Source organism: Physeter macrocephalus, chromosome 6, assembly GCF_002837175.3.
Source record: "Physeter macrocephalus isolate SW-GA chromosome 6, ASM283717v5, whole genome shotgun sequence".
In the NCBI taxonomy this organism is placed as follows: Eukaryota; Metazoa; Chordata; class Mammalia; order Artiodactyla; family Physeteridae; genus Physeter; species Physeter macrocephalus.
Window position 1 is genome coordinate 35,471,002 of NC_041219.1, and position 15,848 is coordinate 35,486,849.

Consider the following 15,848-nt stretch of genomic DNA (forward strand, 5'->3'; position numbering starts at 1 on the left):
CTTGCCTCACTGTCTTATGCAAGGACAAAAAGAATTATTTCATCTCAGCAGTGCTACTTACTTCTATGTCTCTAATACTCTTCCCCTCCCTATATCACTCACTTGTCCATCCATCCTTTCATCCATCATTATATGCCATGTATCACTAGGTGCTTAGTACTGATTCTAGAAGGGGTAAGATGGAAAGACAACAATAGATTCTTCCTGTTTACTTAATTCATATTCTTGAGAAATCACATGTAGGCATTCAATATGACTGCTTTAGAGTTGGTAAAACCCGTTGCAAAAAGAAGTGGGTTTTAACTAATAGTCTGGTAGTTAAGCATTCTTTAACTAGAAAGTTCTATTCCTTTTTTTTTCTTTTAAAGTCTTTGCCTTATATTTTCTTGAATGAAGTTCATCATTGGGTATAACTATAGTTTATCCAAAGCCCTGTGTTATAACTGACATTGATTCAGTCATCAAGGAAAAGGGGAAGGGATAATCTTCTAAGAAATCTTTCTGTGGGACATGAACTGTTAATTATTCTACCAAACCGTGGTCCCTTGAAAAGCCATCGCTGTTTGCGGGGTTACTCTCAGGTGGTAGAAACAGTAGGTATTGGCTTATGCCTGAGGCTGGTTCCAAAGCATGTATGTATCAGCAGGAGAACTGGGCATCTCCTGGATAAGGTGGCTGGCCAGATGGGCTCAGGCAGCAGCCTGGCTTTTGTCTGTTCTAATAAGCCAGGACCTACTTTGCAACCATAACAGCAGTGTCTTGGCTCCCATGTGGCGCTTTGACATGCTTGTGATCAGACCTTTTCCTCCTTCCTGGCTTGAGCCTTGGGCATATCCATATATTATATATCCTGGGTTTTCAGTGACCCATGGAGGAAGGATGATCCTGAAGTAGAAAGCATGGCTGGGGCATGAAGGACAGGTAGAATGAATGTTCCTTTATACCATGACATCTTCAAAGTAGGCTACTTCGATGACATGCTTCACTTCTTGGTTGTCATCCTCTTACCCCAAGTGTCATCGTTTGCTTGGCTGAGCACTTTTCTCTTGCACCCTCTCTCACCTCTTATGATTCACAATTTGAATGATCTTGAGGCTTTTTGCTTTATTATCTATGAAGATCCTAACCCTACTGTTTAAATCAAGGAAGCTGAAGGAGAACATCTCTAAGACTCAAATTCTGTGATTCTACTTGACTTTTCTTTACCCTCAGGAAAATCTACGGCTCTTTCTCTCTTTCACCCCCTTCCTTCTGTGGAAAATATTAAATTAGTGGCAGACTTCATGTGGCCATTTCTGCCCTATCTTTTCCTTTTGGAATTCTTTCTTAGTCCCTGTTGATTGTGTGCTGTTCTCTATCGGCCAGAGGAGGGTGGCTTAGAACCCAAGCCTCTCTTTACCCATTTCTGGATCTCAGTATCCTTATCTTCAAAATGAAGGGATTGAAGCAAATGATTTGCAGCTCTAACATAACATGGCCCTAGTATTTCCATGGAGCAGAAACTCATAGGACTTCAGGTCTAAAAATCTAGATTTGTGTGTGTGTGTGTGTGTGTGTGTGTGTGTGTGTGTTTGTGTGCGTGCATGAGAGAGAGAGAGAGAGAGAGGGAGGGAGGGAGGGAGGGAGAGAATTTTATAGGTGATGGAATCACAAGGCAGTAGTCAAACATCAGAAGTCTTTGGTTTGGGGCTGAATTATGTCCCCCACCAAATTCATATCTTGAAGTCCTAACCCCTAGTACCTCAGAATGTGATTGTATTTGGAGATAGGGTCTTTACACAGATATTTAAGTGAAAATAAGGTCATTATGATGGGTCCTACTCCAATATAACTGGTGTCCTTTTGAGAAGAGGAAATCTGGGTACAGAGATTTGTATAGAGGGAAAATGATGTGCAAACACAGGGAAAAGAAGGCCAATTCCAAACCAAGGAAAGAGACTTGAAACAGATCCTTCCCTCCCAGGTCCCAGGAGGAACTGACCCTGCCAACACCTTGATCTTGGACTTCCAGCCTCCAGAAATGTGTGAAAATGAATTTCTGTTGTGTAAGCCACTTAGTCTGTGGCACTTTATTGTGGCAGCCCTATCACACTAATACATCTTTTATGTCTGATTCCAAAGTGCACACAAAAAAGTTCAGTGACCTCCTCTCATAGGTAAGCTCTCAGGCCTCATGGGCCTTTAGGCAAATACTGGGTGCCCTTTGGCCTGAGCTTGACTAAGAAATGCAGCCTCCAATGACACCGTAGGAAAGGAAATCTGGGAACTTTTATGACACAATTCAGTCTTGCTGAGAATTTGGGGCTAATATTTAACTCTGGATATATATTGACATGGAAATTCTTGTAAAATTCACACAAACATTTAAAATGCATATAAAAGCCTTGATTTTTATTTTAATTATTTTACTTGTTTTTTTGGTGGGGAGGGGAATTGTTTTATTTGCCTCTTTCATAATTTTTGTTCTTTTTTCATTCTTGCCACTATCTTTCTTTGGACTTTCTTGGGCATGACATTTTCCCTTTCCATTTCTCCACGTTTATTAGTTTCTCCACATTTCTCCATTTCTCCTTCTGTCACATGATTTCTGTAGCTCCAGCGGGCCTACTTTTCTTCATTTCCTCTATAGCATCTCCCACTTTTTTCTCACTGTCTGCTTTTCTCTCATCCTCCTTGCCTCTGTCTTAGTCCTTCTCTCCTCCGTTTTCCTTTCTTGCCTGTGTTCAGTTTCTAGCTCCAGTCTCCCTCTGCTCTTTCTTCTTTCCTTTCATCTGCTGACTTGCTTCCGTCCCCTCCTTCTGTTCCCCTCCTGGATGTTTCTTTGGCCCACCTTCCCTTCTCCTCTGAGACTTCGTTTTCTTGGTGGTAGATGGGGGCTGATACTGTAAACATCACAAAAATAATTGCATTGAGAACAGGTGGTTCCCTTGGTGTCCCGGGAGACAGAGCCTTTGAGTCAGCCCAGAATGCCTGGGCTCCATAGATGCAGAAGACATCATTGGTGCTGGAGAGGTGTCTGGACCTCAGTCACTAGACCTGATATTCCAGAACTTTGGGACTCATCTCTGACACCACCCACCCCCTCCCCAAAACTAGAAATTGAGAGGCACTGTGTCACCTGGGAAGAGAAAGAATTAACCTGCCTTCACCCCCTCAAGCACACCTTCCAGCCACATTCACCTAAAAGTTATTTCTGTGGTGCTTGTTCCCTGACTCATCCTCTGGCTACTGTGTTCTCTGTGAACCAGGTTGTGCCTAGTCCCTTTGCATCACTCAAGGTGGCTCCCTGGGGTCACATCTCTGCTAAACCCACTGTTCCAGCCTCAGCTGCAAATTAGGACCAGGAAGCAGCAAAGGTGTTATTATGTACTTCTTGGTCTCTCATCTTGTGCCTTCTGCATGATGCTAGTTTTGACTCCAAAGATTAAAACCTCAAGTTGTTGTTTTCTTTTTTTGTCAACAGAGTCCCCAAGGAGACCTGAGAGCTTTTTACTTTCTTATTCATCCTTCCTCATTTTCTTCACCTTCTCTTTAGTTCTCATTCTTTCTACTTAATCACTAAAATGTAGTCACTTATATTCATTTGTTCACTTGTTCATTCACTCATTCAACAAAAATGTATTAAGTTATCAATGTGCATCAGATGATTTACATACTTTTGATGGCATAGATAGTATCTCTAAGGCTTGTTTAAAGTCTAGCTGTTAGTAAGAGACACCTGCAGATTTTGATCATTAGAAATTTTTTGGTGTTCTTAGAGCCAAACAGAAGTTTCTATTTGTTTTTATGTTCTTTCTATTTTGTTTTTATTTTCTTTTATGTTTGCCACTGGATGTGAATTTCTATTAGTTCCCATTTTAGAGTGTTTTTTTTTTTCTTTGCACCTTTGCAGAATACCAGGACTTGAAAGGTCACATACTTTATTCATGCAGTTATGACAGACGTTAACACTTGTCCAACAGTTACTTTGTGCAGGCTTGTGAAAAGCATTGCATGCGCATTAACGACCTGATGAGGTAGATAGTACCGTTATCCCAACTTTACTGATGAAACTAGGGCTTAAGAGGTTACATTATTTTGCCAAGGGCTCTCCGCTGGTGATTGGTGAACCTAGGTTGTCAGTTTTGTCTGATGCCAAAGCCCAAGTTTAATCACTCTTCTCCACCATCTTCTGGTGATCAGATGGTCCAGAGCAGTGGAAGGGAGAGTTTACAATGTGGAGTGATGTACGGGATGGACCTCTCAGGTGAGAATGGAGCTTTTTTGACCTGTGAGCTAGGAGACTACGGGACCTAGTTACTGTTTGGCTCACCCACATGGATAGGATACAGATCTCGCAGGGGTGGCCGACCCCCATCCCCACCCCAGGCTGGCTTACCTTCTGAGCCTTGGGCATGTCGGTGTGGCGCTGGGCACGGACAGAGCGGGCCGACTTGGCAGGCTTGAGAGGCGCGCAGTACATCTCCAGCCTCCTCAGATCACAGCTCCGGAAGCAGCATTCGTCCACGATTCCTGTCTGAGGCGCCCTCCGACTGCTCGAGCCATACCCCGTGGGCTTGTCTGTTCCAATCAAACGCAGAGAGGCCGGGCTTTAGAGTGGGATAATATGCTATCTTCACAGTTCCACACAGCCCCTGAAGACTCTCCTCTCCCCACACCTCGTCAACCCACACTTTTGTGAGTCAACCTCTTCTTGAAGCTCCTCCAGCAATTCCTGACCCCCTAGATCTTTCTGGACTCCAGTATGTCTCCTGGAGTTGGTGCCACACTCGTTGGCACTACCTCACTCATCGTGCATTTATTTGTGTTAATTCTCCTCAAGTTCTTAGCCACCTGTAGTCAAGGATCTTGTCTATGCCCAATCCTCACCTTTCCTTAGATGTTGACTTAATTGGGAGGCTGCTAGGAATATTAATTAAAAGAGCATGTTTTATGTTTTCTTAATCTTGTTAGCAAATCTGCATGGTTTTTGTTTGCAGGATGGCTCAGATGTTTGCTCTTTGGCTTAACTGCTTCTGTTATAACATCAGACTGAGAATTAAAGAGGTTTTAAGTCTGGAAAGTTCTCCTCACTTAACTGATGCGGAAACCGAGACTTGGAAACTGAAACTGATGTGGAAACCGAAACTCAGAGTTGGGAATGACTTACTCAGGGTCATTCATGCGGTAAGTGGTGGAGCCAGGATTCAAACTCAGGTCTACTCCTGGCAAAGCCCAAGTGCCTCACAGAGCCTGGGAGACCTGTTGTATGACTCTGGACAAGTCATTTAAGCTTCCTGGACCTCAGTTTAACCATTTGTAAAGTGGGGTTAATAAGATTCTCCTTGTACTGATTGCTTGAGGATTATATGACATACTGTATGAAAAGTACTTAGCGTATCACCTGACACCCAGTAGGTCCTAAATAAGTGTTGGTTTGTTTCCTCAGAACATTGCTTTCCAGGATCATATAGGGTCTGTGAAGAGACAGGCTCTCTATTGACTGCATCCAGAAGCTTTGGAACTTGGAACTGATGACAATACCAATGTGATAGGGCTCCTTCTCCTATCACCCTAGAGAGACCAGAACCATCATTTCTGTTTTCTTATAGAATAACAACTAGACTGAGACAGAATGAACTAAATGTCCATTTTTCATTCTGATTGACCAGAGGGAACACCAGGAATCAAATTTCTTTTGATATTTGCAAATCAATTAGGCCTCTTTACTTGGCAAGTAGGTTTTAGTTTGATTCTATTTTGTTTTGTTTTGCTTTGGACACACTTTTCCTGGCTCTAGAAGTAAAAAGGAGGCAAACCAAGTTTACATGGAACTTAAAATGTACTTGAATTCTTTGTAAACTTTTTGTCATAGTAGAACTTTTGTTACACCAAATCTTGCTTATATACCCATATATAAAACAGACAAAAGTGAAACTGCTGTGGCTTGGGCAAGGGCAGGGGACTGGATCTTGGCTTTCTCTGTCTCCCTTACCTCCCTTGGGAGGTGGAGGGCCTGAGTCTTCTCCACTGATGTCCAAGCTTCATGGAAGAAAATTTGTGAACTATTGAGCCAGAAGGATCCAATTAATCAATGTGACATATGTTCAATTTAAATTCCTGACACAGAAGACAGCATTATACTTTAAATAAAAAGTCTTACGTTCACATAATAATGATACTGTACTTTAGGATGGAGTTTTGAAAGTCAAAATCTCCATGTATATTTTGAACTCTCTAGTTGGGGGAGATCAGACCCATGGTCATGGCCTGCTACCAAACTAGTTTGGCTGCCTTGCGGCTCGAGGGGCCAGCTGTTCATGGCATCCTCTAAGAATCCAAATGTTTTCCTGATGCTTGGCACAGGAACCTGGGGATGCTTCCTCCCTGTAAGGCAGGTTTATTGTCATTCTTAGGGCAGCTGGGGGTAGAAACTTAGCAAGGGTTCAATTGTGGTCTCTTTGGGTGGGGTGTGCTACTTTCTTTCAGGGAGAACCCTTTGGGTTCCTCATGGTTGAGGGATTTGGAAGGGACCGGGCAGCTGGTCCCAGTTGGAGCCTCAATGGTGCTTTCACTTGCCATTGGAGGATCAACCAGTGCAGAAGACTGTCTGCTTCTGCTTGCCAGCTGGGCCCTGGCAAGCCAGGACTTATCTGGTCCCTTGGGCAATGTAAACAATATTTTTTGTTTTTTTGTTTTCATCATCTTTTCCTGGAACTATAAATTAGAATAAAGACACAAATAGGCTTACATGGTTCTCTGTAATCCACCAAGGACTTCTGCATACTTTTTGCTAAGTGGCTATTTCAAGAGGCTGAAGGGGTCAGCCAGTGGAGAGTGGCTGATACACTTTGGTTTTCTCTTGGGGTGGGGAGAGAGGGGAAGGTGACTCAGCCTACTTTGAGGTAAGTGTCCCTGTCATCCACCGCAGGTAATGATTGCTCTTTGCCAAAACGATGCATTTCTTAATGGGACATGATTGTGATTCATTTGTTGAATTTGGAATAGTAATTTGATGTTTGGAGGTAATGTGGCAGGAGTGGTTCCAGAAACCTTCACACTCGGCTAACTTAGAAACAACTAATTTCATCCTTATGGGTTGAAGATGGAGAGGGATAGGCTCTGTGATTCCAGGACCTATTTAGCACCTCTGTTTCAAGCATCTCTAAAGTAATCTTCCTTCTGAGACTCCATAGGCTCTGGAGCTTCTTGCTTGCCACTGGAGAAAGACACTAACCTTCATTTCAGAACAGCATCAAACATTGTACGTATACATGTTCCCTTCTTGGTGACTGTCAACAGCCATGAAACTCACCACAGGACTATTTCCTCTTGAGAGATAGAAAGTAATCATCAGCACAGCAAACAATAATAGCACACACCGGGCATCTGCTTTGTCACCTCTTAGATGAGCTCAGCATTTGCCATGGTTCAGTCTATAAAATAGCTGTGCTTTTTTAGTCCATAGATCAATGACCTCTTCCATAATGCTCTAAAAAGAAAGTTTACCTTATGTCTATATCTGTTTTTTTTAATGTTGTCAAAATATTACAGACTTGGATTTTGCCAAAAATGTAACTACCAGTTATTTCTAGCCACCACAATCCTAGAAAGATGTCTTTCTTTGTCTATTCATGATGTCTACAATGGACTAATTGTACTTCATTGAAAATATATGAACATAACAAGTATTTACCTTGCCTTTTAAAGTTTAATTGATCCTTTGAAGTGTCTTATAGACTTGACTTCTGGTTCTACATAAAGATATTTAACAACAAAAAGATCATTTCTCACCAATTGAGAGGCCAGAGTTGAAGGTCAAAGATTTTCCCTTTATCTTCAAATGCTTCATATTTCTTATTTTTCCAGAACCAAAATAAAGATATTTGTTGCTTTGGACTAAAACTAGGAGCATGATGCAATGTGGTTTACCAGGAAAACAGTAAAATAATTTGCTACAGTATCAATTTTGAGAAAAATAGGGATTTTTAATGACCTCAGAATTGCAGCTATTGTCATTATGAGTAATTTTTAAATGAGATGGAGTGAACTGTTCCATCCTTGCCTTTAAAAACGCCTCATTAAGCACTAGGTAATTATGCTCCAGTGGGCAGAATCGGAGTTGGTAGGTGAAAAAGAAACAAATGTTGGACTAATATAAGAAAAAATTTCTAACAATTTGAACTTAAGAATGTTAAAAATGGGACTGACTTCTTTTAAATGTAATGAACTTCCCATTGCTGGAAGCAGTTAAGTAAAGGCTATATGAACACCTGTCAGAGATCCTAAGAGCATATTCCTGTATTGAACACAGTGTCTGACTGCTATGGTCCTTTCTATTCCAAATATTCTGCAATAACTAAAGAAATGGAGGAGAAAACTCCCCTAGGCCAATCAAATATTCACTATGGCTGGAAACCACTTTTACACTGTCTTCAAGAAAGAAAACCAAATATTTTCTAACTTAGAAGGTTAAAATTTGTTTTCTGTTTATCATTTGAGTTCCCCAACATGCTCAAAACATTTTTCTGTACTCAATTCTATAGCAAAAGACAGGTGGCTGGGCTAGTCCTTTCTACAACTAGGTGTAGTCCCAGAGTTCTGTCATACCAATTATGAAGTGTCCATATACTCACTCAACTGTTAGGGTGAACAGGCATGTGTAGAATTTCACAGAATTTTCCTTGCTGACAAAGTCTTGACATTGGAAATTTATATATTTGTGTATTTATTTTTCAGTAGGTTTGCTCCAGAGCATGCAAACCAAAGATTGCTCAGCAGACAAGTTGGCTACCACCTAACCTAGGCCTTGAGACCTGTATGAGCAGACATAAAGTGTCATCACAGTGCATGGCTGTATCTTGAAAGTGGGCCAACAGACAGAATTCCAGTGATTAAACAGCTGGCTTGTATAATAATAGCACTTCCCTTTAAATAATGCATGGTCAGTGGAGTAATTCAATAATGTTCAGGGCAAACTTGCTAGTTATAAGAGTTTGGGGCAGAATTTTGGCATCATCAAAACCATGCCAATTAGCTGAGTCTCTCATTTTGTCATGGATGCAAGCAACTTGCTTCCCTCCATCTCTGAAGGAGAAGGCATAATCATGAGATTTAACTGGGGTCATCGCTTCTAGAGCAAAGAGCTCTGGTCATTCATCATTGGTAAATATGTACTACCTTTATTGGGCTACATAAGCTTGTGTTTCTTTATAGATTTCTGGGAATACAGTCGGGACATTGTACTCAACTTTAATTTCCTTTGAAACTTCCCCTCTTGCTTATTGAGAAAGCTTTCCTTTAATTATTTTAACTCTATTGTTGGAAACAGGAGACATTGATTTGAAGAATCAGTATTTAATTAATAAAAAATTCAAACATTCTCCAAATAGGGAAATATCCAGTTCTGAAGATATACACTTGTTACTCTTTGCGTTCCAAGGACTAAAAGTTCTCTAGAAATTGCTAACGGGGGAGGTTCTAAAGTTGATCGTGTTTTGAAGGCAGGGAAAAAGAAGTAAGACAGTTCTAGTTGTATTTCCAGGGCTATTTCTAGAAAATTCACAATTATGTGTCTGGTAGAAAATGCAAATGGATTATTAACTAATAAAAAACAAAGTTGCATTTAACTTTGATTAACTTAAGATTGACCACACAATCAAATACCATAGTTAATATCTGTTGAAGCCAGTTAAGTTTCCTACACCAACTATCCATAACTTCCAGACCTGTTGACAATTTAGAATAACTCAGAATGATTAGTTTCTTAGGCAGCAGTGCTCCATGGACCAACTTATCTAATAAAAATTCATTCAGTTGACATAATTTTGCATGGGATACTTGTTGGAAAGTTGGGTAAAATGTGAGTAATCTTAAATTTGTGTCCATTTTAGTGAGAATCACTTCTCACTTTCCTTTTTTATGGCTTTATGTGGAAAACTGGACTCCTTTCATGAATTCCTAATATAAGGAAAATTGTGATAGGACCATTACCTAGACCCCAAATGTAATACATTGAATGGTTATTTCCTGAATTCATAGGATTTGCATTAACTTAAAGCCTTTTGATGAATTGATATTTTACCTTTAAAAAAATTCTATGGAAATCAACTTGAATTAGAACAAATATTGAGATATATGTGTTCATGTGCTTAGTAAAGATGTGAAAAGATGCCTTCACTACTGTAAGACCATCCACATCACTACGCATTTAGAATAACGAGAGTATGTACACACACATACTCTAACACACATCGGGGAATGAAGTGCTTGACTGTCAGTATCAAAACTATTGTCAAAACATTTTAAAAATAGGATTGTTTTTGAAGAAATTTTTTCAAAAATATATACCCATTTCCTGCCTTATATGTTGCTAGTGGACTCTGCACATTTCTGCTTTTCTGCAGAAGATCTTTCCAAGTAGGACTGGCCTTTGGCATTTATAAAAGTGAACACAGAAAATGTCCTCTCTTCTATGAACGGCATGTCATAAACTTTTCTTGAAAACCTATCAAGTTCGGTCATCAGTTTCACTTCAGCCTGTGTTAATTTTTAATTTCCAGTGTCTGCTGGTCCCACTACTTAGTTGAACGAGGTCATCTTTTCTAGGAATTGCGGCTCTGTTCGACCTGCCACCACCCCCGTCACTCGGCAACTCGTTCTCAGCTTCTAAATCCCCATCACCCAAAGACCAAAGTCTTCCTGTTACCCAATCAAGTCAATGTTTGTGTGTCTCTGGGCCTAAAAGGAATGAAGCAGCGCTCTGTGGGGCTGCCCCTTTCTTCAAATCTGCCTTCTTTTTTTTTGGAAGCCCCAGCTCAAGGGCAGGTGTGAAACTAGTGCTATTCGGTCTGCCTCTGTCCCAAAGGCCAGGGAGCTAAAGCGCAAGGCTTATGAGCAAGAAAACTAGAGATTCAGAGGAGAAACATTACCGTTTTAGGGCTCTTTGGAGAAATGGGCCGACAGAGTGGGAAGCAACGTGATGTATTACTTTAGCCTGATACAATGCCCTGGAGGGCGAGCGTCTTGCCAGGTCAGCACAATTTACTAGTTTAGGTTTGATTCCAGGCCTTGGAGAAGATAGATGTAGCCAACAAAATTATACTTTGGCAAGAGAAATGCTTTGCTGGACAGAAATGTTGTCCTGAGGGAATGGTTTGGTTTATCAACGTCTAAGGTAAAAGATAATCAAATGCCAGGAGGTCATTTTTATGTTTGAATTATTTCAGTTGAGCCTGCTATATAAGTTAGCTACCATTTTCCAGTTATATAGTTTCAATTATTTAGAACATACTGCAGGGTTTGAGTATGATCTGCCTGTGACATCTGTCATAACAGTGAAGGAGGCAAAGTGTGGAGTGGCTAAAAGCACACGTTTTGGAGTCAGACAGGTCTGGATTCTGCCACTTATTCACTATTCACCGTGGGCAAGGCACCAACTCTTCTAAGACTCAGAACTTCTTATGTAAAATGGACATGAGAGTATCTCCCAAGACTGTTGTGAAGGTTAAGTGAGAATGTACGTAAAGTGTTTTGCACAATGTCCGGTATGCAATAAACTCTAAATAAATGTTAGCTCTTATAACTGTTATGGAGTTAGTTGGCCAGCAAGGCTAGCTGGGCAGGTCTCCTCCTCTTCCTCTCTTCCTCTTAAAAATGCATCCTTTCCAAAGTTTGGTGGAAAAGATGGCCTTTCTAGATAAAGGAGGACTGTTCTCTATGAAAATGAATGAATATGTGTTCCTTTGAAAGAATATCCAAACTTTATGTTGTATAGACTGTCCTAAATAATTTTAATCTGGAATAGGAACTCTATGAGAACAGATCCTCCAATCAAGTCACACAAGTGATATGGGCTTATCTTGAACTCTTGTTACCTTTGATTTCTCCCAAATAATCCACTGGCTAAAATAATTGGCTTTTCAGCATTAGTATCTATTCACTTATTTCAAAACAATGCTGCAAGGCATGGGATGGGTGTGGGCAAAATACATGGTCAGAGTGGTTCCCCAATCACTTTCCACCAGCACATGTATTTCTCTCCTCTCTCTTTTCTCTTCTTCCTCTATATCTTCTTGTCTCCTGTTATTGACAGCCATTGACATTCTTTTTGCTCACTGATGCACTTTAGGGTAAAAGCTCATATTATGCAGAGTTCATGGTAGGCTAAGAATTAGAGTTTAGTTCCCTCTCTGGAATGACTGAAATCTAAGGCTCCCTTTCCTGCCAACCAGGCTTTGGAAATAAACAGCCACCAAGTATACAATGTCACCAGGCCCACTAATCACTACTCCATCTTGGACCCATGCCTGAATGAGATGAAGACAGACAAAACAAGAGAGAATAAGAAGGGATGTTGAGGAATCGCACATATGGACCTGAGTTATCTCATTTTTTTGAGAAAGGCTGTGACGGAAATTGTAAGATGAGTCCGGCTCCAGTGTGGAGATTGTAGCCATGCCACCAGCATTATCTCCTATACTTACACTGTTACTGTCAGTTTACTCTTTCAGATGTGGGAAGAGAGGCCTTGTAGGCAAAGCATAAGGCATTCATGAATAGGGGGTAACGCCCCTCTTTCTGGTGCCACAGAAAGATGAATCAGCCAAAGGGGTATTAAAACACATTCTCTTTATTTTTAGTTTCACTCTAAAGTCTATCATTTCTCCTTTCTTTGCGACTTGGCACCTGCCCTGTGTTCTCAGGAGCCCCGCTCCCCATCAGTCTCCTCACTCAGGCCTCTGTGTTTTGCTCAGGGTGCATCTGGAGATTTTCCCAGGGGTGGGTGTGACACGGTCAGGATCCAGGTGAAGGGGTGACAGCTGCCAGGGCCGTCTGGCGTGTCTGAAGGGAGAGTATCGGGAGGTGTAAGCCCCATAAGGAGAGGCATCCGGGCCTGCATCAGGGAGTGAGGTGTTGGAGGGCAGCCTCCACAGCGGCAGAGACAGCCCTTGGCATTAGTGCAGAGAAGCAACAGCCAGAGTCAGCGACAGGTTGAACACAGGAGAGGAGGGAGGGAGGGAGAAGGGGGTTAGAGCGCTACATGATATAAATAACTGAAGAGTGTGCACGTCAGTGCCAGTGGGTTGTGTGTGAGGTACCTTTCATGCTGGTGTGTCAACAGCGTTATTCCTGAATTGAAAGGTCCTGGGGAGTGTTTCTATAGCACCTAGCACAGTGCCATATGCAGAGAGGAAGTAAAAAAGAAGGCAATATGGTATACTGAAAACAACATTGGATTCCAGCCCAGATCCTTTGTGCAAACTCGCAAGTCACCCAAACTCTCTGAGATTCAGTTTTCTCACATAGACAAAGTACTGGATAACATCAAGCACTCCTTCTAACAACACGACTCTAAGCATTATGTAAATGGCTATGGGACCCACTTTTTAATCAACAATGCATATATGGCACATCAGTGCTTTTCCTCAATAATAGAGAAAAATACAGTGAAGAGAAGTTTGATGAGAGAACCAGGTCTTTCCTCTTTGTCAGATTTAATTTTATATGAAAACAAATTGATCTATCAGATTGAATTTAAGAAAAGCAGGGATCAGCATTGGGTTTGATGGAGGAAAATAGGGAAAATGACCAGTATGGAGGTGGGTTTGAGTACAGGGAGGGGACAAGACCATTTGTGAGGACTGCAGAAGCCAGATCAAGGCAGGATACAGGTGTGAATTAGGAGGATAAGAAAGATAAGAGAGTCATTTGCTGGAGGTGTTGAAAGAGTAGAAAGAATCCAGCTTCATTTTGGAAACGGATCCTCAAGGCTTTGAGGAATGAGGAAGTGGCCTCATTTGTGTGGGCACCCGGAAATGAGAATAAGTATGAGAAGAGTCTTTCTAGAAACTCCTGGGCATGGTCTTTTTTTTTTTTTTTTTTTTAACGTTTTTATTGGATGCCCCATACATCTCTGAAGCTCTGTTCATTTCTTCTCCATCCTTCTTTATGTTATTTGGATTGCATAATCACTATCAATCTATCTTTAAGTTTGCTGATTCCCTCTTCTTCCAGTTCAAATTTACTATTGAGTCCCTCTGGTGATTTTTTTTTTTAACATCTTTATTGGAGTATAATTGCTTTACAATGGTGTGTTAGTTTCTGCTTTATAACAAAGTGAGTCAGCTATACATATACATATATCCCCGTATCTCCTCCCTCTTGTGTCTCCCTCCCACCCTTCCTATCCCACCCCTCTAGGTGTTCACAAAGCACCGAGCTGATCTCCCTGTGCTATGCGGCTGCTTCCCACTAGCTATCTACTTTATATTTGGTAGTATATATAAGTCCATACTACTCTCTCACTTCGTCACAGCTTACCCTTCCCCCTCCCCATATCCTCAAGTCCATTCTCTACGTTTGCGTGTTTAATCCTGTCCTGCCCCTAGGTTCATGAGAACCATTTTTTTTAAGATTCCATTCAATTTGTTATACAGCGGAAACTAACACAACATTGTAAAGCAATTATACTCCAATAAAGATGTTTAAAAAATAAATAAATGAAGTGATCAGGATAAGGGAAAAAAAAAGGTCAGTGTCAACAAACCCCAGGTCCTAGGGGCCCTAAGCACTGCACTCCCTTCCCTCCATTTACGACTCTGCCGTTCTCCTCTGAGACATGTATGAGGGTTCTCTTTTCTCCACACCCTCTCCAGCATTTATCGTTTGTAGAGTTTTTGATGATGGCCATTCTGGGGGCATGTTCTTTTAACATTACTCTTCGCAAAGCCGCATCTTCAAAAGATAAGTGACCAGTCCCAGGAGGGTTGTTAACCTTGTTGACCAGAATGCTGAATTTCCTAGTATTCAATGGGAGCAACATTTTATTTCACTAGCTTCCTAAGTGTCTGTCAATGGTATCTGAATCCTCTGTGTGATATTCAGTTTCTTCCTGGGGGACTGGTACGTAGTTTCCCCAGAAAATTCCATCTACAATTACATGTTATCCCATCTCTGATAACGTGAATGGGCTTCCAGACAGGTCATCTTCTCTACCGTTGGGACCCAACATCTGCCCAAAGGACAAAATTAGAAGACCATTATATACATGTTTTTTCAAATGCTACACCTTTTTTTGGTAAGATAAACTAATGTTAAGATTATTAAAAATTTTAAATCTGTACAAGGAGTTCTCAAGCAAGTGGTAGTATGATTCATCAAAATATTAAGCAGGTATGCAGACTGAGGCTAAACGGTTCATTTAGAGAGAGATTATATTATCTCAGGAACTTTCAGCTAAAATCTGGACTTGTCTAACCATCCTTTATCTCTTTTTCTATAGAATTTTGCTACTATAATTTTCTCCCTTTCCCCTTAATATTTAATTGCTTAAACATGACCAAGAGACTTTAAGGGCTTTCCTCAAATTATTAAATTTTAGAATTTCATAAAGCTTTGGACCTGAAAGCAAATTCAGGGTCAGCTGAGAAGTCTCTTAGTAATCTGGCAATCACCGAGCCTGTTAGTTTTAGCCACCCCACTCCTCCCACCCCCAAATATTATTTTTCTGAATTGAGCAAGTGAAGTATGAATAAGGAGAGAGAGGTGTGGCTGGGTTGCAGCTTGTCTCCAAGCTAAATTCTGTTTCCATCTTTATTTCATCTGGGACTGATATCATGTCTACATCTCCAAACCTCATTAAATGCTTTTAGCAAAATTATTATCAATCAAGAAAAATCTCAGATTCTCTTATTTATTTTACTAAAGGAAAATATTTTCAGCTTGTGATGTTGGCTGGAGAAATCAAACTCTTTTTTATTTTTATTTTTTGTCACATACTCAAACACACTGTGAATGACCACATTGCTCTGCTCTGGGACCCCACTCTGAGGCAATGGTTTCTTGGCCTTTTAGCCAATCACTCACTT

The 15,848-nt window shown here is 40.9% G+C and overlaps 1 protein-coding gene across 4 annotated transcripts in view; it reads right to left on the minus strand.

The window, feature by feature from the left end:
* Positions 1–15,848, minus strand: part of IGF1 (insulin like growth factor 1) — a 163,197-nt gene that overhangs the window by 104,845 nt on the left and 42,504 nt on the right. For 2 of the 4 annotated variants that reach the window (XM_055085267.1, XM_007130804.2), the window contains exon 3: positions 4,379–4,560. In XM_055085267.1, coding sequence (XP_054941242.1) covers positions 4,379–4,560 — 182 coding nt within the window. Of the gene's footprint in view, positions 1–2,412; positions 2,883–3,840; positions 4,561–15,848 lie in introns of those variants that run through there. The other 2 variants (XM_007130802.2, XM_007130801.3) reach the window with 2 other exon arrangements.